Source organism: Syzygium oleosum, unplaced genomic scaffold (assembly GCF_021117445.2).
Source record: "Syzygium oleosum isolate NSW1041296 unplaced genomic scaffold, Sole_v2.1 Sole_v2.01, whole genome shotgun sequence".
In the NCBI taxonomy this organism is placed as follows: Eukaryota; Viridiplantae; Streptophyta; class Magnoliopsida; order Myrtales; family Myrtaceae; genus Syzygium; species Syzygium oleosum.
Window position 1 is genome coordinate 26,665,860 of NW_026607485.1, and position 22,305 is coordinate 26,688,164.

Here is a 22,305-nt window from a genome sequence, read left to right on the forward strand (position 1 = left end):
CGCAAATTTGCGACGGAGAAAAAATTCGTCGCTAATTTGGGACGGATTTTGCGACGAAAACGAATTCGTCGCTAATTTGTAGTTTATGATGTAAAATAACTTCCGTGATATCCACCCCACCCGTCAATTTCTCTCTCTGTACTGATTCCTCATATCCCCCTCACTTTTCTCCCTCTTTCGTTTCTCTCAATAAACCTATCCGTGCGCGCACAAATTAATCTCGGTAAAGCTTTTCTACCGGTAAGTATCATAGCTAACTTCGTGACTAATTGGCGACGAATACGGTTCGTCGCAAAACTATTCATCGTTGATTCGAATTTTTTTATTTTATAGACTTTTTTTTGTTTTTTTTTCGTAACTTCTTCGCCGGTCGCCGGCCATGGGGGGAGGCCGAGCGGCCTCGGCGGCCATGGGGCGAGGCCACTCGGCCTCCCCCCATGGCCGTCGACCTGAGCTAGGGGAGGTCGACCGGCCTCGCCCCATGGCCGCCGGTTGACCTCGCTGTCGCCCAAATCTGGGCGACGGCGAGGTCGATCGATGGCCACGGCGAGGCCGCTCGGCCTCGCCAACTGGGAGGCCGAGCGGCCTCGCCATGGCCGCCGCCCAAACCTCGCCGTCGCACGATCCGGGCGACGGCGAGGTCGACCGCCACACCTGGGTGAGGCCGCTCGGCCTCGCCAGCCTTAGTCGGTCGCCGAACCGGCGACCGGAGAAAAATATAGGGGAAAAAAAGAAAAAAAATTTAAAAAAAAGAAATAAATTCTAAATTATAAAAAAAATGAATCTTAAGTGATTTTTTTTTTTAGGTACGTGTCCATTTGAAGGTCTCGCAATCCAAGTGAACGTTGCAATTATCATCAAATTGACCACTTTCCAGTATAAAGATTTCAGTCAAATATTTGAGTAAGTCTTCTTTACATGGTATTTTTTTCAATTTTTTCAAGTTCAAAGCAATTGTTGCGTCAAAAACAAAATTTAAATTTTCATAATTTTATGGTTTTAATTAAGAACAGTAGATATGATATTTTTAATATTTTACGAGATTTTTTTATTTTTATACAGACACAATGAAAAGAGACAGGGCTTGGATGTATAATAAGAACTTACCTGGACGTCGAGGATTGACCAATGAGTTTCGTACTGGGTTGGAACTATTTTTAGACTTTGCTAGTAGTAAATATGAGTTCATGGATGGAAATAAGTTAAGGTGTCCGTGTAAAAAGTGCAGTAATGGTAAATTTCATGTGTGTGATAAAGTTAGAGAACATCTTTGTAGATTTGGGTTTACTCTGAACTATTATAATTTGACTTCCCATGGTGAACCATTTATATCTGATGAAGGATATCGAAGAAGTGACCAATTTTTAGTTAGGGAAGAATGTAGCTATTATGACCAATTGAACCCATACGAGAGGATAGTGATTGATGCAGCTGGTCAGAATTTTGTTTCAGAAGCGAATCATACAAGTACTAGTTTTACTCCTACACTTAAACAAGTGGGTACTAGTCATGCATCACAATTGGAAGAGATAGGAGTAACGGGTTTTGATGAGAATGTGTGTAATGGAACTTTTCCATCTAATCAGTTCTGGGAAGTGTTGAAAGCAGCAAATGAACCTTTATGGACAGGTTGTGACAACCACACTAAGTTATCAGTGACAGCAAGACTGTTAAATATCAAGACAGAGCATAATGTGTCTGCGGATTGCTTCAACTCTTTTGTTGAAGTAATGCGGGAAACAATGCATCATGATAACATCATGTCAAGTGATTTTTACGATATGAAAAAGCTAGTCGATAACTTAGGTCTTTCGGTTGTAAGGATTGATGTATGTAGTAGGGGTTGTATGTTATATTGGAAAGATGATGAAAATGCAGAATCTTGTAAATTCTGTAGCCAACCTAGGTACAAGATTAACAAGAGGTAGGGTCGTAATCAGAAGCGTAGACCATGCAAGCAAATGTTTTATCTGCCCTTAATCCCCAGATTGCAAAGGCTTTATGCGTCTCAAGCCACTGCTGAACACATGACTTGGCATGCAAATCATGCAACAAAAGAGTGTCTAATGTGTCATCCTTCAGATGCAGAGGCATGGAAACATTTTAATAGAACATACCCTGAGTTTGCGATAGAGTCTCGAAACATCAGGTTAGGTCTCTGTGCTGATGGATTTGCCCCATTTGGAAAATCAGGAAAAAGTTATTCATGTTGGCCAGTTTTCTTAACGCCATACAATCTTTCACCTAGTATGTGCATGAAGACACCTTATATGTTTTTGAAATTGACCGTGACTGGCCCGCAAAATCCGAAAAAGTTAATAGATGTTTATATGCAACCATTGATCGAAGAGTTACAACGATTATAGGATGAATGTGTCCTTACATATGATGTTTCTACCGATCAAACATTTGTAATGAAGGCTGCTCTTCTTTGGACGATAAATAACTTTCCAGCTTAAGGAATGTTATTTGGATGGAGTACAGCTGGGATCTTAGGATGTCCGATATGTTTGGAGAGATTAAAGTCATTTAGATTAAAACATGGAAAGAAGCCCAGCTATTTTGACTGTCACATGTAATTTTTACCGATAAATCATACATTCAGAAGGAATAAAAAAGAGTTCATCAAGAATAGGACTGAAAAAACACCTCCACCATTGAGGTTGACCGGCGATCAAATTTGGGAGCGGGTGCAGGACTTTCCAACTGTTGTTCAGAATCCCCACGGCATGACTATTGCGTACGGAAGTACACATAAGTGGACTAAACGCAATATATTTTAGGATCTACCATATTGGAAGGCCCATCTTATTCATCATAATCTTGACGTCATGCACATAGAAAAGAATGTTTTAGACAATGTCATAAATACTGTGATGGATGTCACTGGAAAAACAAAAGATAACTTGAACGCAAGAAAAGATATGAGAGATATTTATGATCGGCCAACACTAGATGTGGATGCAAGCAGCAGGGGACCAAAACCAAAAGCGGTTTATACATTGGATAAGGAGCAGAGACGAGTTGTTTGTCAATGGTTGAAATCTGTGCGGTTTCCTGATGGATATGCTTCGAACCTCGGGAGATGTGTTGATTTGAATGAATGCAAGTTGACAGGTTTGAAGAGTCATGATTGTCACATATTTATGGAAAGACTAATTCCAATAGCTTTCAAGGAAGTTCTACCGAACTTTGTATGGGGCGCCATTACAGAGTTAAGTAATTTCCTGCATGATATTTGCTCGACAGTGTTAAAAGCATCACACATGGAGAAACTAGAGAGAGATATTCCAATTATTCTTTGCAACTTAGAAAGGATATTTCCTCCATCGTTTTTTGATTCGATGGAGCATCTCTTAGTTCACTTGCCTTATGAGGCCAAAGTTGCAGGTCCCGTCCAATTTCGATGGATGTATCCATTTGAGAGGTAAAATTTTTTTAAAAATAAAGTTCAAATTACGATATTATATATTATGTTCCGATAAGCTTTTTTCTATTGCAACTAGATTCTTATATCATTTGAAGAAAAAAGTGAAGAATAAGGCATGTGTCGAAGCTTCAATTTGTAATGCATATATTGTGGAAGAAGTGACAACATTTGCATCATATTATTTTGAGCCGCACGTGCAGTGCAAGAGGCGGAGAGCAGGCAGAAATGATGAGGGCCCCATTGATCCCAATTGCAAATCATTCTCTATTTTCAATTATCTGGGTCGACCAAGCGGCGCATGTAAGTTTCGTTACTTAACAGGCAAAGAATGGCATGCATGCCATACATATATTTTACTGAACTGCCCAGAAGTCGAGCCATACTTTGAGTAAGTGTAAATTTACAAATATATGTATTGTGTGTCAAATATTTGCTAATATATAAATGGTATTTATTACTAGGATTTTCCAAACTTCAATGTATGGACTACCACCAAATGAGTTTGATCGTTTGTGCGATGAACAATTTGCAGCATGATTCAAAACATATGTAAGTTACCTATGGACCAAAACCAAGTTATTAATATTTTATACATCATTTATTAAAATATATATTATTGACTTTGCGTGTATAACCTTAGGTTCACAGTAATCATGATGAACTTGGAGAGCAAGGATTGCTATATCATCTGTCATGGGGTCCACAGTTAAGAGTACGAAGTTGGCTAGCATATTTCATAAATGGATATAATTTTCACACTCAAGAAAATGGATGGGAAAAGCCACAATGAATAGTGGTGTGTCTGTTCGGTTATCCAATGGTGGCATTTCAAAAGATGATTTTTATGGCTTATTGGATGAAATCATAGAGATAGAGTACCCTGGACCATTAATGATGCGGGTTGTGTTATTTAAGTGCAAATGGTTCGACCCCGTCAACGGAATGAAGGTGCATACGAAGTTTAATTTGGTTGAAATAAATCACAAGAAAAGATATATGAAATATGAACCATTTGTCTTTGCACAACAAGCAATTTAAGTATGTTATGCATCATATCCTAGTTTGAAACGTGACAAAGCTGATTAGTGGGCTGTATGTAAAATCAAAACATGGAGAAAAATTGAGGAACACTGGAAGGATAGAGCCTATCAACAAGAGAAAGTTTGTAACACGGTTGAAACTGAGGAATATAACATTCCAACTTTACGAGATCCATGTGGAACAATGATAGATGTGGATCCAACCGAAATTTGCGAATTAAATGTAGAAAATGGTACAGAATCTGATTTTTGAGACAGATGATGAAGATGATGCTCATGAAGAAAATGAAGATCAAGATCAAGATCAAGATGAGGACGAAGATGCAGATAAAGACAAAGACGAAGACGAACATGAAGATTAAAATTTTTGTGACAAAACACTAATGATGTGTAATTATTATTGCGACATGTGTTATTTTGGTTGTTATTATTGTTATTGTTATTATCATTATTGTTGTTGTCGATTATTCTTATTAATGTAATTGATCGTCGGAAAATTTGTCGCTAAATGATGACAAGTCAAATATTATTCGTGCGATGACATTTGCGATATTCTATTTTCCATTGGATTTGGATCATCGCTAATTTCGTCGCTCATTTTACGACAAAAACTTATTCGTGGCTACTGTTCATCGAAGAATTAGCGACGAAAGTGATTTTCGCGGCAATTTTTCGAATCCGTTGCAAATTTGTGACGGATTCGAAAATGCCATTTATTTTGGAATCCCGTCGTAAAATCCGTCGCAAATTTGCGACGGAATTATTTGCGAATTACGGAATGCCATTTAGGAATTATATAATTCCGTCGCAAATTTCCGTCGCAAATTTGCGACGGATTCGAAAATTCCCTCAAAGAGAACGTACTGAACCTCAAAGAGAAAAGCAAATAGATAAAGACATTATCCAGATAGCATATACCTGGATGTGTAAATGGAAGCAGACTCGATCATGCGGAACTTCAACAGTGGAGGCATTCAAAATGTTAATGCCTTCAGCTTCTAAATTCCACAGAAGATTGGAAAGCTTTCCTTAGTCCCTCTTCATACAAATCTGAAGGACGAGTTCACCTTTAGCAATTTCATGCACTGAAATAGTCGGACGACCTTCATTACTTTCCGATGATGTGTGAGAGCTATCGTTGATAACTAATTGCTTGTTTTGATCCATCACAGATAACATGCTTTCCTTCTGGAGGGTTAGCTCCTCGATTTCATTCTTGATCTCTAGAATGTACTCAAGTACCCCATCAATTATAGCCGGTGCACCCTGTCTCTTCTGAATTTTTATGTAAGCATTGTTAATTCATTGTAAGATTGTAAAATAAATAGTCATGGTGAACTGCAAGGGCACTGAAAAAATTTCTCGCTGCAAGAACATTCTTTCAAAAATTGCTCACACATGTAAGAGTACAAACAGTTGATACACATAAGTTTCACAAAGGAATAAACATGACCACCTCCGTTGATGAAGCTAGCGGATATATGCAATATCTGGGAAAGCAACATATTACCTAGCTAATTGATAATTCAAGTAATTAACGATCCGACCTACATTAAATCTCACTTTTCATATTTATGCATCATGAAGATTTGATGTTTTTCTCACTTTCTTTAGCTTGATTCATGCTCAAGAGAATATGTTAACTGTGAAGATTTGCCTCAATGGCTGCTCCTTCAATCTTAATCCTGGAGTGATGGAGACGGGTCAATTGGTGCTACACTAGGAGGCAGGAAGAAAAAAAGCGAGAGAGAATAATTATAGTAATTTGCGACGGAGAATAATTCCGTCGCAAACTTGCGACGGAAGATAATTCCGTCGCAAATTTGCGACGGAAAAATAAATCCGTCGCAAATTTACGACGGATTTTGCGACGGGTTCGGAAATGCCCTTTATTTTTGGAATCCGTCGCAAATTTGAGACAGATTTTGCGACAGAAAAATAACATTCGCGGACGTTTGAAATTTTTTCGCCCCCTCTCTCTCTCTCTCTCTCCCCCCCCCCCCTCCCTGCCCGCGCACGTGCCCCCCGGTCACGTCCGCTCAGGCCTGCATGGCAGACCTTTCCCTTCTTCTTTTTCTTTTCCTTTTTCTCTTCTTCTTCTTCTTCTTCTTCTTCTTCTTCTTCTTCTTCTGTTTGTCGTCGTCCACCTCGGCTCCCTCGCACTGCCCAGCCACCGCAGGCCGGTCGACCCGCCGCCGCACGCCGCCTTCTCGCCGACCCAACCGAGCCGCGCGACCGCCCGTCGCCGGTCCCGCCCGACCGCCGCACGCCGCCTTCTCCACTTGGACCGCCGCACGCCGCCTGCGTCGCTGCGACCCAACCGAGCCGAGTGTCACCGCACGCCCGTTGCTCGCCGCTCGCCTCGCCGAGCTGCGCCGCCGGCCTTGCCGCGCGCCTCGCCTAAGCTCGTGGTCATCGCCGTCGCGGCCCTAGCGCCGCCCCGCCGTCGCGAGTGTCACCGCTCCGTCCCGGTGCTCGCCACTTGCCTCGCCGAGCTCGCTGCCACCCAGCTTGCTCGCGCGCCTCGCCCAAGCTCGTGGCCGTTGTCGGTCGCAGCCTGGGCCAGTGCACCCGGACGCCGTCGCCGCCGCCCGCCCTGCCGCCCGATGCTGTCGCCGCCTGCCAGCTCGCCGGACACCGTCGCCGCCTAGCCGCCGCTCGACGCCGTTGCCGCCCACCTCCACCGTTGTTCGCCCGGCCGTGGTTGAGCGTCATGCCGAGCGCCTGACCGACTAGCCGCCACTTGCGGCCGCGCCCGCGCCGAGCCCGCCACTGGCCAACCGGCAATTTTGCCCTATTGTTTGGTTTTTCTTGACCTTGAACCAAGTAAGCGACTCGCTAAACCCTACCTAGTATAATGGGTATTAATCGGACTTGTTTAGGGATTGTTTAGTGTCGGATATGTTGGCTAAGTTAGGGGCCGATTTCAAGATTGCATGTGGCTTTGATCGATGTTCGCCTGGTTAATTTGTCGATTATGTGGCCGATTAAACGTTCAATGACGATCGTGTGGTTGATTAAGCGTTTTTTCAGAAAATGCATAAAAAATGAAAAATTCTAGAAAAATTCATAAAAACTTCCAGAAAATAAAAAAAATCATATTTTGGGAAAATATGAAATTTGGTGAAATTTAAAAAAAAAGCAAAAATTTCAAAACTTCACAAAATGGCTTAAAATACCTGTGGCCACCCATTTTGAGTGAAATTTAAATTTTTTGAGATACCAAAAAAAAAGAAAAATAATTAAAAAAAAAATTTCCATAACTTTACAAAATGCCTTGTAATACCTATGGCCACCAACTTTGAGAGAAATTTAAATTTTTTTTAGGTGCCCAAAAAAATTATAATAAAATAAAAAATTTCAAGACTTCACAAAATAGCTTAGAATACATGTGGCCACCCACTTTGAGTGAAATTTAAATTTTTTTAGGTGCCCAAAAAAAATTAAAAAATCAAAAATTTCAAAACTTCACAGAATGGCTTACAATAATTGTGGCCACCCACTTTGAGTGAAATTTAAATTTTTTAGGTGCCCAAAAAAGTTAAAAAATAATAATAAAATCAAAACTTCACAAAATGGCTTAGAATACCTGTGGCCACCCACAATTTGTGAAATTTAATTTTTTTTAGGTGCCCAAAAAAATTTTAAAAAATCAAAAATTTCAAAACTTCACAGAATGGCTTAGAATACCTGTGGCCACCCACTTTTAGGCAGAAATTTTAATTTTTTTTAGGTGCCCAAAAAAAAATTTAAAAAATCCAAAATTTCAAAACTTCACAGAATGGCTTAAAATACCTGTGGCCACCCACTTTGAGTAAAATTTAAATTTTTTAAGTGAAAAAAAAATCAACAAATCAAAACAAAGTTCTGTTCCAGAAATCAATTTCTGGAGCTGAATTAGTCATGTTTTACCAAACAGATTTCTCCTTCAGAAATCAATTTCTGGCAAGAATTCCAGACATCAATTTTTGGCAACAATTTGATTTCTGGAGTAGAATGGTTACCATCCGCACCCTTAGTTGTTTAATGCCAATCGTATGGTTAATTAGTTTAATCGTGTGGTTGATTTGCTTAATTGTGGCTGATTGGTTAACTATGGCCCGATCGTGTGGGTTGATTGATGATCGTGTGGCCGAGAACGAAGATCATGTGGCTGAAATTGATGTTTCATGGTTGATATTGTACTTGATGAATGATCGTGTGGTTTGAAAGTGGATCGTGTGGTTAATTATGGCTATTGTTGGCTTAGCATGGCATATCATGATCATATATTGATTATTGATATCAAAATGAGTGCGATTCATAGTATATTTGTTCGTAGGAAATTGCACGTCATAAACACTCGGCATTGGCTAATTAAGAGGATACATTTTCTGCTTCTGAAATAAAATGGTAAGCTTCGTCATGTACGTCATTATGTGTCCATAATATGTGTTCATATTTTTTTACATATTTATCTAACCTTCCTACTTATCAGTATAAACGTGGAGGTCACATGCATAGAAGACCAGCCCCTTCCTCGTCCTCGTCCCCGTCTCTTTCCTCTTCCCCTGCCTTTTCATCTAACCTCAACCACTATATGCTGATGGACAATATGGACACGTTGGCCCTTCCTCCACTCAAGAACATGTTAGGGGACTTGGACACATGCGAACTGAATCTCCTTCAGTTCCATCTCCTTTAGATCCATCTCCTTCCGTTCCACCTTATTATTTAGCGCAACAATCGAATAATGACGGAAACACAGGTGAAGAAGATAACCGATTCATGATATGCCCATTTGGAGATTCGTAAGTACTTCATTTTTTTTAAGTATATGTAATATTTATGGTTTTAGATATGGATGTCAATTGAATTGTCGATGTTGCACAATATCCGTATGTTTGCAGATTCACGAATGCTCCGTTTGTTGTGAGGGAACTGAATAAAATAGTCAAAACTATTGGATGGGGCAGTATGTTAATTACAGCAGTGCTCCACAAGAAGTGAAAGATTTGTGGTGGAATGAGTTCAAGGTAAGTTTTAGATATTCTGTTTTCTTACCAACTAAGTTCGGTGTAGTATATTGATGGTCAAGAATAATGTAAAGGGACCAGAACAACTCTTTAGTTTTCAATACTAAAGGGACCATATATTTTCCCCGAGATGACCTTTACAAAATCTATCGCCGAATTGTCTGGTGCATGATAATGGATATGTGACCATCATAATAACTTTCAGTTGTTTTTGTATTGATTGCAGCGGAAGTTCAGGTGGGATGAAGAGGAAGAGAATGAAGTGAGAAGAAATTTTAAGAAGAAAGTCGGTGATCATATACGAAATGTGATGAATAGAGCGAACATCAAGCAAGTGAAGTCGACTTTCATTACAGCTGACAATTGGACGAAATTAACAGAATTTGGGAAACTGAAAAGAATCAGCAAATCAGTGAGCAGAATAAAAAGAATCAATCTTCTAGTTCTAGTTAAGGGTCTGCCACATATGCTAGGGACTCTATCAACATTGGGGAGCATCGCAAACGAATGGTAAGTCTGTTAAATAAGTTATAAGTTAATTTAATTCAATTACTCATGTTTACATTTTGTAGGCACATGAATTGGGGACGGAACCGATATTTACAGCTACATTTGAACGCACATTTCAAAAAAAAGATAAGACATGGACTGGCGATCGAGCAAAAGTTATTAAGGTATGTAAGGTTATACTTTGGACTTTATGGAAACTAGAATGAAAACCGTGAATGCTTTTAATATTTATGGTAGTTATATATATGAAGTTATTTTATTTTCATCTATATTGTTAATGCTAGTGGTGGTGATGGTGTTGCTGCGTCTGAGCCATCAGTTGACAGTATGGCATAATGGGTGGAGGCAACGGGTGGGATGAAAAAAGGAAAAATATTTGGGATGGGATCCTTGTCAAGGGCATACATGACGAATCATGCTGCAACTTCATCATCCAATGCGGTTGTTTGAAGGAGGACACGACATGACGAGCAATTGACCCAAGAATTGAACCAACTGAAAAATATACTTGTAGAGAAGGACGAAGAAATAAATGACTTGAAACAACAAATGCAAATCGTTATGCAACACCTTAACCTCTATCATGATGAGGTTCCTCATGTACCTCCCGCCAATCCAATAGGTGATGGGCACAATGATGAGTGACACAATGATGCTGAGATTGCTGATGATGATAATGATGATGATTTTCTAGGTCCTTTCTAGTTAAAATTCCCAAAATCGGGGGTAAGCTTGCTTCACAATCTTTTGTGCCATAAGTGCAGTTTGCCTAATATGTTCCTGTCCTACAATTACTTTCTGTGCACAACTCTCTTACAACTAGGTTCTTTGCTTGCGAAAAACTGAAAATTTAGAGATCCTAGGATGACATGCTTGTTACAAAAAAATCATGATATTTGAACATTGTAGAAATACATGCCTTAATTGACTTTGAGTCCTCTCTTCCTGGGAATTGGTCTTGGTAATTCACCTCTCTAAGTCATTAAACTGTTGAATGCTGTTTGGAGAAGGATCTAATTTTTTGTAGGTGACAGAAATACGGTTTACAAGGGTGAAAAAACTACAGTGGATGTTAAAGTTGACTCATATTCATATGTAAGAACATTGATGTTCGTCCTGAAATGTTTTTTTGTTAACCCTTTTACTTGTTTTTTTATACCTAGTTCCACATCCATGCATAAACGCTTCTTTTATATTCTGGACTGATTGAATATCTTTATTTATGTATCCACATTTCATCAGGTGTCGACAAAAGTGACTACTTCTGGTGTCCTGCTGAGTACCAAAGCTGCCCAATCTTGTGTCTGGTTTGTCGATTTTTTGTTTTTCAAGCAGAATCTATGGTTGTCCCGCCTCCTTTTAATGTTTTGAATGTATTATAAGATTGGATATCAAATAGCATCATGTCGGACTTTGCAACTTTGCATATATCATTATTTTTTGCGGACTAGAATCTTTCCTTCAGTTATATTTTTCAATTATATGGCATTGTGTCTGGTTTGTTCGTTTTCTTTTTCTGAAGCGGAATCTATGGTTGTTTCGTGTCCTTTGATTGTTTTCAATGTATTACATGATGTTTATTAATGCGTAGCTATTGCTATGGACAAGATTTGATGGCCCAAATGGTGTATAATTTGCGACGAATATTTAGCGACGAATTTTGCGACCAATACATTTCGTGGCTAATTTGCGACGAATAAGTAGCGACGAATTTTTCGACGAATAAAGTTCGTGGCTAATTTGCGACGAATAAATTTTGCTACGAATTTTGCGACGAATAAAGTTTGTGGCTAATTTGTGACGAATTCGTTGCGACGAATAAAGTTCTTGGCTAATTTGCAACGAATTTTGTGACGAATAAAGTTCGTGGCTAATTTGCGACGGATAAAGTTCGCGGCTAATTTGCGACGAAATTTCAGATGAATTTTGCGACGAATAAAGTTCATGGCTAATTTACGACGAATTTTGCGACGGATAATGTTCGTGGCTAATTTGCGACGAATAAAGTTCGTGGCTAATTTGCGACGAATTTTTTTCCGTCGCAATTTAGCGACGGAAATTGAAATTTTCCGTCGCAAAAATTTGTATGCCGAATTATTCCGTCGCTAATTTCGTCGCAAATTCGATTTGCGACGGATTTTGCCAAATTTTTCGTCGCAAAAATCGTCGCTAATCCCTTGTTTTTTTGTAGTGGGACCCGACAAAATAAATGAAGTGTAAAGCCGATATTAAATGATGGATCAAGGTTTCGGTGTTAGTCATATATCCAAAGAAACAACATCAAGTTTTATTGCTTCTTTCCATTAGAATAAACAGTTTCAGGTTCCGTATAGGTTCCACCTGAAACTTGGAAACTACCCATGGGAACAGGTTCCTCATTTTTTGGAACCTGGAACCTACCATATATACCTTGGAACCTGGAACCTACCTTGTGATAGGTTCCATGGTCGATTTTAGGGTCTATCCACGTTCTACTTATATTATTAATTGAACAATTGTAGTGAATCATCACCTTTAATGACCACTACTTGCTACTACGATCCACTGACCACAACTTATATTTATAGACACGAAGAGTGTGAAACATTAACAATTCATAAAATGAAAACTTAAACTAATGGTTTCAGATTTACACTCATCATTTAATGCCATCGAACACCACAGGATCACGCGAAGACATAGATAAAAAAACTTTTTTAAGATTTCAGGTTCTAGGTTCCACCTATTTAGAATCTGGAACCTATCCGTTGAAATAAGTTCCCAATTTTTGGAACCTGTAACCTACCATGCATACTTTGAAACCTGAAACCTGCACGTTCTCACCGGTCAAGTTCTTAGGTTTCAGGTAAAAATCTGAAATCATGCTCACTCCTACTTTCCATTGCTCAACTCAACGCAACGCAATGCCCTCTATTCAAGTGAGCGAGGAATTAGATTTTTAATTCTATCAATACGAAGAAGTGAGAGAGTGATCGTATGAAATCGTGAATGAAAAGGAAAGAGCAGCTTTTTCCCCTCATTAAGGACTAGACTTCAAGTACCAGTTAATTGATTCTACACTATGAATAAAAATTAGAAGAATACAAATCACTTACATAAATGCAAATAAGTCATGTAAGAATACAAATATATGAAAGCCCACAGCAATCAAAAAGAGTATCTAAGGGAAAATTTCTAAAGTTCATCTTATGTACTTTCCGACTCATTTTGGCAATCCTTTCACGCTTGGGTAGGACGACACATTGCAACGTTGTAAAATAATTTTAGGACGTGTCACGATATTTTTTATGTTGACGCATCATAAGATTATATGATTCACCGATTGTACCATCAAAGAGTCTGTGTATGGGTAGCTCATAGGCAAACACGGGTTAGCAGTTTATGGGTAGAAAACTATGGCGGTAGGATTGCTGGTGAAGAGAGAATGCCTATCATGTCTTGATGAACTGTTTCATGTATCTTGGAGTGCGACATGAGAATGCCTAGCCAAAATTGGGTAGAATGACTAAATTGATAAATTATCAAAAAATTTAGGACTAAACTGGCCAAATTGAAAAGTTTAGGATTGAATTGCTTATTAAAAAAAAATTGGTAATTTTCCCAAAGTTCGACTCGCGTTAATCATTTAGTATCGATAATCAGCATTGACTACATTTTAGAACAATTGTATCAATAGTTATAGAACTTGTCAAGAGAACATGTTTAAGTCCTAAAATTTTCATTTCATTAATTTAAGTCCGAATACTTGCGGAAAAAATGTGAATGACCGATTCTGTTAGTTTCATTAATTGTTTTTGGAATGAATATTTATGTGGCATTTTTTTACCGATTTTTTTCTTTCTTTTGCAAACATATGGAACTTACGTGGTGGTGTTAAGTGAAAAAGAGACAAAAAAATTCAAAAGAAAAATAGAGAGATGAAAGGGTTGGGGGTCGCCGTGGCACAAGGCGCCTTCGGCCGATGGCTACCCTCCCCGACGCCTCGGCGAGGGTGGCCAGCCCTTGCGCAGCCACCAGCGAGGCGAGCGACTTCCATTGTTCCCATCCTGCATATTCAATATTTCAATTTATTCTTTTTATTTTCAAACTTCTTAAAATTTCCATTTTTGCAATTGCGTTTTTTGTCTTCCAGTGTGGCACTAACTTGGCGCCATGTTGAAGGGAAAAATCAATAAAATGTGCACAACTTTTTGTCCAGAGAAAATACGGAATTAATGGAATCCCACAATTGTATTTTCTATATAAATCTTGACACCCAAATGACCTATAATTGAAAATTTTTAAAATTCAGTGAATTATCGTGATAAGATCTAAGATTTCTAGTTGAATTTCCTCTTATTTTTCCTTCATGACGAGAAATCCCATATTAGATAAATCCGATCAATGAAATTCTTCACTAATCTTGTCATACATTTCAATCCCACGTCGGACAAAATAATACTTGTAAAGTGATGATTAAGTAAACGATCCATCCTCTAGGGTTAATTGTTATAATTTGATACATATATGTCCCATTGAGAGGGGAGGGAGATATGGAAGAACATTAGCATTTGCAAATAACTTGTCTCTGATGTTCTGTTATATTGTTCTCTTGAAAATATGCCGAGTCTTTCAAAGGGTCACGCTAGGGAATTTGCAAGATCCACGACCTGCTCAGAAAGAACCAAAATCAACAACGCATGAACACAGACGAAACCAGCAGTTTGGAATTCAAGACTGCGTAATCACTTAAGAGTTCAGAAATTGAAACTCACTTGGGTCTCTAACAGTCTGCTCCGCCAGTCCATCAAAGTAGCACGTCACGCCTCGGCTCCTGAACTGCGCCCAGTAGGCGCTGAAAGCGTAGCTCGCATGCCGAAACGTCGATGCCGGCTCGTGGCACTCTCTCCCGGGTGCAAGCGTGTCGCACATGCCGTTTCCCCTCCTGCAGGCAGAGCTCAATGCCGAGCTGAAATCAGTCGTGTTCGCATCTCTCCTCGCCACACACCACAGTTTTCCCTTGTAGGGCCTGTTATTGGTGGGCAATGGCAGAGGCCCGTACGACAAAGCGGGTCTCTTCCCGGTTAAGTCGATCTCGTAAACACTGCCGCCATCGGCATGTAATAGTCCCCAATGCCGCTCCGTCCCGGGGCCTGCCTTACAGTTCTCATCATATAAGGCAAAGATGAAGGTCGGTATGACGACCCCAGGCCGAGCAGGAGTCCCAGCTGGCGGCTCGGCCGTCATCTTCTTGATCAGATTGCGGTTATACGAGGCAGCATTGTAGATGTTCGCTCCAGGTTCGTCGATGTCGCCAGAGTTTGGCCATCCGGTCTCAGCAATTAGAAGTGGGATGTTCGAGTAGCCGAGCCTTTCCATTGCGAATATTATAGAGTCGAGCATCTGGTCCAGGAGATTAGTATACGTCAACCCGGTTGCAGGATCTGTGTAGTTGAAATTTGCGCGGAACAGCGCAAAGTCCAGAGAGATGTCACCCGGGTTCCGCGACCATGGGAAGTAAGGATACACATCGAGGAAGAAGTAAGACCTCGTGCTGTTCAAGAAGCGGACCAGTGGCATCATCACAGATTCGGCAACATCCGAGCGGAACCTCCCACTCGAGGGAGGGAATGTGGATTCGACCACGTCCATCGCCAGCGGGGTCCCCACTTTGATGTTACGGATGCTGTTTGACCGAAGCGAGTTCTTGATCCTGTGCATCGCAGGGACGAGGTCGTGCCACAATTGGCGGTCTAGATCAGTGCTGTTGTAGCTCAAGACCTCGTTGCCGACTAGGACGAACCGGATCATCGTGCTGGGATAGTATGGGAGGACGTTGCTCCTCACCCATCTGTTGGCTAGGATCTGGCTCGACGCAATGCCTGGGATCTCGTGGTTCTGGACCATGATGGAGACTTGAACCTTGGTTCCTGATAACAGCTTCAGGATCTCCGGGTTCACGTCGTACAGCTTCACGCGCCCAGCTCTCATCGATTGGATGTGCTCGATGGATCGGGATGGGGACGGTAAATTGTTCCCTACACGCCCGTAGTTGATGCCCATCTTGCTTGAGATTTCACCCTCTGTCAACTAAAGAAGTTAGTGTTCTATGTTCAGAATCATCAGCAAAGACAAAACGGGAGAGTGTGGCACTTACTGGTGAGAGCACAGAGAGAGACGAGCAAGAGAGCAACCAAAGGCATTTTGGGAGGTCGGTTCCAACTTGGATTAACATGAAACAAAATGTAACAGTGAATGATGCATGAGCGTGCCTAGTTTTTCTCTCGAATCCTCTACTTATAGGGACACTCCATCAGCATGGTCATTTTCTTGGTGATTTCCTCGGAAAAGAAAGATTCTTTTTATTCATAAAGAGAAAGACCAAAGATAGAGCTGATTTAGTCATAGTAAATCAGTTCATGTCTTGCAAATTGGGAAGAAAGAGAGGTAGCTAAGAAGGAAAGGGAAAAATAAAATGAGACGTTGGGACATGTCCAAGAATGTGAACCGTAGAAAACATTGAAGTTGGGCTCCTAACATTGCTTTCGTGTAAACTAAGAATCAGCCGCACGTGGTTGACCTGTTTTATTATGTTCTCACTCCTATGTATCGCTGACATGGCTAAAATCACGTTGTTTTGGTCAAAATATACTTTTCAATAAGTATTTTATTTAATAAAATGAAAAAATAAGCTAAATAAAAATAAAAATAAAAAGAGGAAAAAGAAGAAGGGAAAACGATGAGGGCCCTATAGGCCCTCCCTGCTGCCACCCCACCATTGCTAGAAAGGCCGGCAATGGTTGGGGATGGCCCGCCAACAGTTAGCGAAGGTCGCCGCCAGTGGCAACCCTTGGCTAGATCTGGGCAAGGGTCACCCTCGCTCGATCTGGGGGAGAACCTACGATCAGCGAGGATCATTGGGTAATGGCTAGGCCAACGACCTTTGTCGACCGCAGGTCCTCCCCCAGATTGGGCGAGGGTCGTCTGCTCTCGCCCAGATCTAACCAAGGGTCGCGACTGGTGACCCTCCACTAGATCTGAGTAAGGGCTAGTGACCCTAGCCCGATCTAGGGGAGGGTCGTGACCTCGGGTGCGGGTTGTTGGCCATTGGCTGGAGCCCGGCGACCCTTGTGGACCGCTGGCTAGCCCTTTCCGGCGACGGTGGGGGCAGCGGCGATGGGGCCAAGGGCCCTTGCTGGTTTTCCTTCTTCCATTTTTTTTAAATTTAGTTTATTTTTTCATTTAATCTAAATAAAGTATTTATTAAAAATCAAATTTTGGTCAAAACGACATTGTTTTAACTTTAAATTTCATGTTTTAGTTATGTCATCGTCACGTAAGAGAAAGAAAATATCAAAAAAAGCCACATTAGCATTTTCCGTTACCCAAGTTGGACGAAATAAAATGAAAGACTCGATTGTACCAATTAACAAGTTTTATGACTTGATTATACTTTTTGTAAGAAAAAAAATACTAAAACTTAGATTCAATTGTACTTTTGTCACAAATTTTATGACTTCTAGTGCAATTATCTCTATTTTTTATGGCACAAAAAATCTGAAACTTAGACCCACGCCACACATTTATCATTTGTCAAGATTTTTTTCCTTTTTCTTTCCTCCTTCATCTTCACCACCACCACCGTCCTAACTGTTAGCATTGCCACCATTCTCATTGTCGCCAAACCAACGAAGAAAACGAAGGAGGAAGTAAAAAAAGAAAACGAAAGCGAGAAAAGAAAAACATACAATGAGTTAACATATTTTTGCCACAAGAGTGCCACGTTAGCATCGTTTGCTTTTTGTTGTCCATGTAGGCAGCTACATAAGATTTTACAGAATTCATTAACGGAATTTTGACGGAGGTTAGATATGTCACACAGATACAAGTTTGGGGTAAATATATCATACAAATACAAGTTTAGAGTTTTTGGTATCATAAAAAAAGTTTTTGGTATATGTGTCACAAATGTCATATAAAAAATTAGGGTAAATGTATTACGATTGGCAGAGTTTGGGGATTTTTTGTGGCTTTTTCCCAAAAAACTACAGTCAAGCAAAAGTTTTTTTATTTTGTTACTATTTATATTTGGGAAAATTCTAAATAAGGGTTTGATATGCCATCATTTTCTGGGAAAATTTCAAAAAAGGGTCCGAAGTGCCTTCATTTTCTCAAATAAAGATCTGAAGTTGACCTCAAATAAGAGCTTGAAGTGCCCTCATTTTCTCAAATAAGGGTCTACAGTGAATCTTGTCTCAAACAAGGGCCTGAAGTGACCATATCAATCTCAAATAAAGATCTGACCTCACCAGCCAAAGGGTATTTTCGTATTTTACTTTTTTTTTTCCTTTTTCTTTTTTTTCTTTTCCTTTTCCTTCTCTTTTTTTTTTCCCTCTCTTCCTTCCGTCGGCCATCGCGATCGCCGGCCTCAGGCAAAGGCCGCCCTCGCCGGATCTGGCAAGGGTCGCTCTCGCCCGCCCAGCCCAGGCGAGGGTTGCCCTCACCCGACGCTGGCAAGGGCGACCCTTGCCTGAGACCGGCGAAGGTTGATGGCCAAGCGCAGTGACAACTGGGGAGGGAAGAAGAAAAAATGAAAAGGAAAAAAGAAAAGAAAGGGAAATGAAAGTAAAAATATATATATACTTATAATTTTTTTGACTAAAATACCCATTCTCCAACAACGGAATAGTCACTGACTGGTCAAAGGTATTTATTTGAGATGATTTGGCCACTTCAGACCCTTATTTGAGATGATTTGGCCACTTCATATCTTTATTTGAGACAATGTCCACTTCTAGCCCTTATTTGAGAAAAAAACTCCACTTCATGCCATTTTTTGGAATTTTCCCTCATTTTCTCAAAAGAGAGCCAAGAATTGACTTTATTTCGAATAAATGTCTCAAGTGTCCAACCTTATTTCAAATAAGGGTCTAAGCTCGCCGACCGGTCAAATGTTCACTGGCCGGCGAGCATGTGATATTTCCAGTCATCACAACAAGGGCATTTTCAAAAGAAAAATTAAATTAAAAAATAGCCCAAAACTCTAAAATTAAAAATCCCAAAATTGATGCTCTCTTCTCCAACCCACGTTCATGAACAAAACTAAATGAAACGAAACTATTGGCCGAAGGAGGAAGTATTGCCAGAGCAAGCACCGGTGGGGCGTTGGTGGCGTGCAACCAGGCGGCGGCGGTGGCGGCTTTGCATGAACGATTTGTAATTGGGAGGGCGAAGGCTTTGCGTGAACCCTAGGAGGAGTTTTTTCTTTTAGTTTCTTTCAAAATCCTTCACTTTTCTAACGTCGCCACCGCCGCCTGGTTGCATACGTTCGTTTGGTGTAACCTGTACAAGATATTTGCGGGAGAAACATAGATAAGGTGCATATTACAAGAACGCAATATACACGAAAGTACATGTCTACATCGATCCAAGTGATGAGAATGAAAATCAAAACTCGTCAAAAGAATGGACGAAGACCGAGGGTTACTCGGCACCAAAATCGCCACGTGTTTGATGTACATGAAACGCGGTACACGCAAATGAATGTTCAAACGTGTATTTTGTTTAAGTCAGGGTGAGGGGACCAGTAGAGTCAAAGTGGGCTTTGATTTGTTGTATATTTTGTTATAGTGCAGAACCGTAGATCAAAACACAATATTCTAGAATTTCTATGGACCTAGGCCCGGTCCGCTCGTTGGTCAGGCCTACGAATGTTGCCCTAATTCCGCGCAGCCCTCTGCGCCCATCACCCATTTTACGGGTGGCCTGTCCAGTCTGCCCGCTCGCTGATCAGGTCCAATCCCACACTAGATTACTCGCTAATGGTCGACCGCGCGATGTTTCAATTTTGTCCCCGCAAAACTGACTCGGTTCTCCTTCGTGAAGCATCACCGGACAGAACACAAACAAACGGTGAAGTGTCATGATTTTTCCATGAACATCATTCGTCATCGAGTGTTTCCTATTGACATGTGATGAAAGGGAGAAGAACCTTATCATATTATGATGATGGGGAGGGCGGGGGCGGCTAATCCATTGCAGCACAATTGGCTCCTGCAATTGCGCCCTTGATTGTGGTACGTAATGGTGTATGTTGGGGGAGGTGACCTAATTCTTGATAATCATGCATTCAAGAGAGCAGAGGCTTTTTCTGGTGGCATGTTGAAATTTTGAAACAGGCAAATGGTGCGCAAAAAATCATTAGAAAATTCTTTGACCAAAACAAATAATAAATGATAATAACAGGGAGGGAGAGAGGGGGGGTCTTCATTGGGACTTTCTAGTCGTATTAAATGACCATTTAGTTTTCCAACCTACCACAAACTATGCTGCAAATCTTAACTATGATGGTTTTTCTTTAATGCATAGTCCAACAACAAATTACTTTTTTGTATCAATAGCTTTTTTTTTTTTTTGGAGATAATGACACCATAAATGTCATAATTTTCGTACGACGTTCACTTTTTTTTTTGTCTCTCCCGCTCTAACTCTCGTCTCTCTCGAACTTTTACTCTACCTCTTTAAATACCTGAAACTAGACGTCCCCACCGCACCCAATTCCTTTATCGCGAGTGTATGATGCTCACTTGAAGGTCGTAAATTTTTATTTTCTATTACTTGATTGCCATGACTTCTAAAATATTGTACACTTGAGTGTAATAGCTCTCAATTGATCACCTGAGTACCATAATTTTTAAAAAATGTTCACCCAACTATTAAAAATTCGACGTCACATGGCACTGTGGTGAACGATTTAAAAAGTTATGACACTTAAGCGATCGATTGAAAAAGTTATATGGCACTCAACTGATTGAAAAAAAAATTTAATGGTGCGCGATACAAAAGTTATGGCACTCAGTCATCAAAAAAAGGTTATGACACTCACGTGAGCACCGTACAAAAGTTTTGGTACTTTTAGTGTCCTTTTTCGCTCCTTTTTTGAATAAATTTACATTGGATATATTATAACATTACAAAGCTAAGAAGACTCTTTAACATTTATATTTCATAGGAAAAATGACATGAATGGCCAATGAACTTTGATCCAGTGTGTAATGTCATCTTTAAACTATTTGTAAATGTCCAATCTAATCCATACACCATATGAAACTATTGAATATCGTCCTTCAATTGATTCAAGTTAACGAAATTTGTTTATGTGACTTTCAATCCGTTAAATTTCAAAGGTAGACAACAAAATAAAAAAAGTTACACGTAGATTATATACAAATAATGATAGACATGTTAATGCCCTAATTTTTTTTCCTTCTCTAAAGTAAATGGATAAAAAGATAGACATGTTGACTCATCATTTTTAAATATACAATTCAGCATATAATAATTCACGTCATCAATTAATGTTTGATTTATTGTATGAGCAAACAAAAAAAGTATATTGAATATTTATCAATAATTCGAACTGTATTTAACAAATTAAGGTAGTCACATTAGTTTAATCATTCAAGTGCATGTGGGACATGTCAAAAGTTTACTATTGTGTTGGAAGAGGAGCCTCTTTTGGTTTAAATAATGAAAGGGAGGTTTCTGGGGAATGCGAGTGACCAATGTGAATTTCCTCAAGTGTGGCCTCAAGATGAGCATTTCTTACTTTGTTTGTCAAATAGATCTAACCGAAGAAATCGAGTGTACACTAGGCGTCGCAAAAGTAAAACTTCAACGTTAAGCAAGTTCCATTGGTGGCCACTAAATTTTAGTCAACTTCACGATTATATCGCCACATTTTAATCGAAATAGTCCCATGCACTTAGCTTCGAATTATTTGTTGTATTTGTTCATTTTGATCCAAATCGATCCAATATTTCAAAGAAGCGCTAACATGGCGGACATGTAACCCAAGATACCGACAGTTGGGTCCCCAACACCCGAACCTAAGACCCCGGCACCACCGCGGGACCTTAGCCCCAGAGTGGCGTGCCCAACCCATGGAACCTAAATGTCGGCACGGAAATTGGGAACACCAGCAGCCCGATTCTGGGTCCTTGCGTCCATAGCTCGAGATCACGATGTCTCGAACCCTGGACTTGATTCCCACACCGAGTTCTAGAGACTTTACTCAAGTCTTTTTTCGAAAAACTATTTTTCGTAGATTTCAGATGACAAATATAAAAAAAGAATGACTTCCCTCCTATTTGCTAAGGACCATCAAACATGGGAAAAATCAAAATATTTTCGTTGAAAACAATTTCTCTTTTCAAATAAAGTTCATTTTTTAGCGAAACATATCAACCTTTTGATTTTTGTTTTTCTCTTCACTTCTCTATTTTGTGGCAAAGAGAGAGAGATAGAAGATGGCTTAAAGAAATAGCACGGA

At 40.1% G+C, this 22,305-nt stretch overlaps 1 protein-coding gene across 1 annotated transcript; it reads right to left on the bottom strand.

Annotated features, from left to right (window-relative positions):
* Window positions 1-14,606: 14,606 nt before the first annotated feature.
* LOC115686278 (probable glucan endo-1,3-beta-glucosidase A6) lies at window positions 14,607-16,046 on the bottom strand. The gene is made up of 2 exons (XM_030611506.2): window positions 14,750-16,046; window positions 14,607-14,644 (listed from the first exon to the last, which is right to left on the bottom strand). Exons 1-2 carry the CDS (start codon window positions 16,035-16,037, stop codon window positions 14,607-14,609), a joined length of 1,326 nt encoding a protein of 441 aa, XP_030467366.1. The 5' UTR covers window positions 16,038-16,046.
* Between the last annotated feature and the right edge of the window lie 6,259 nt (window positions 16,047-22,305).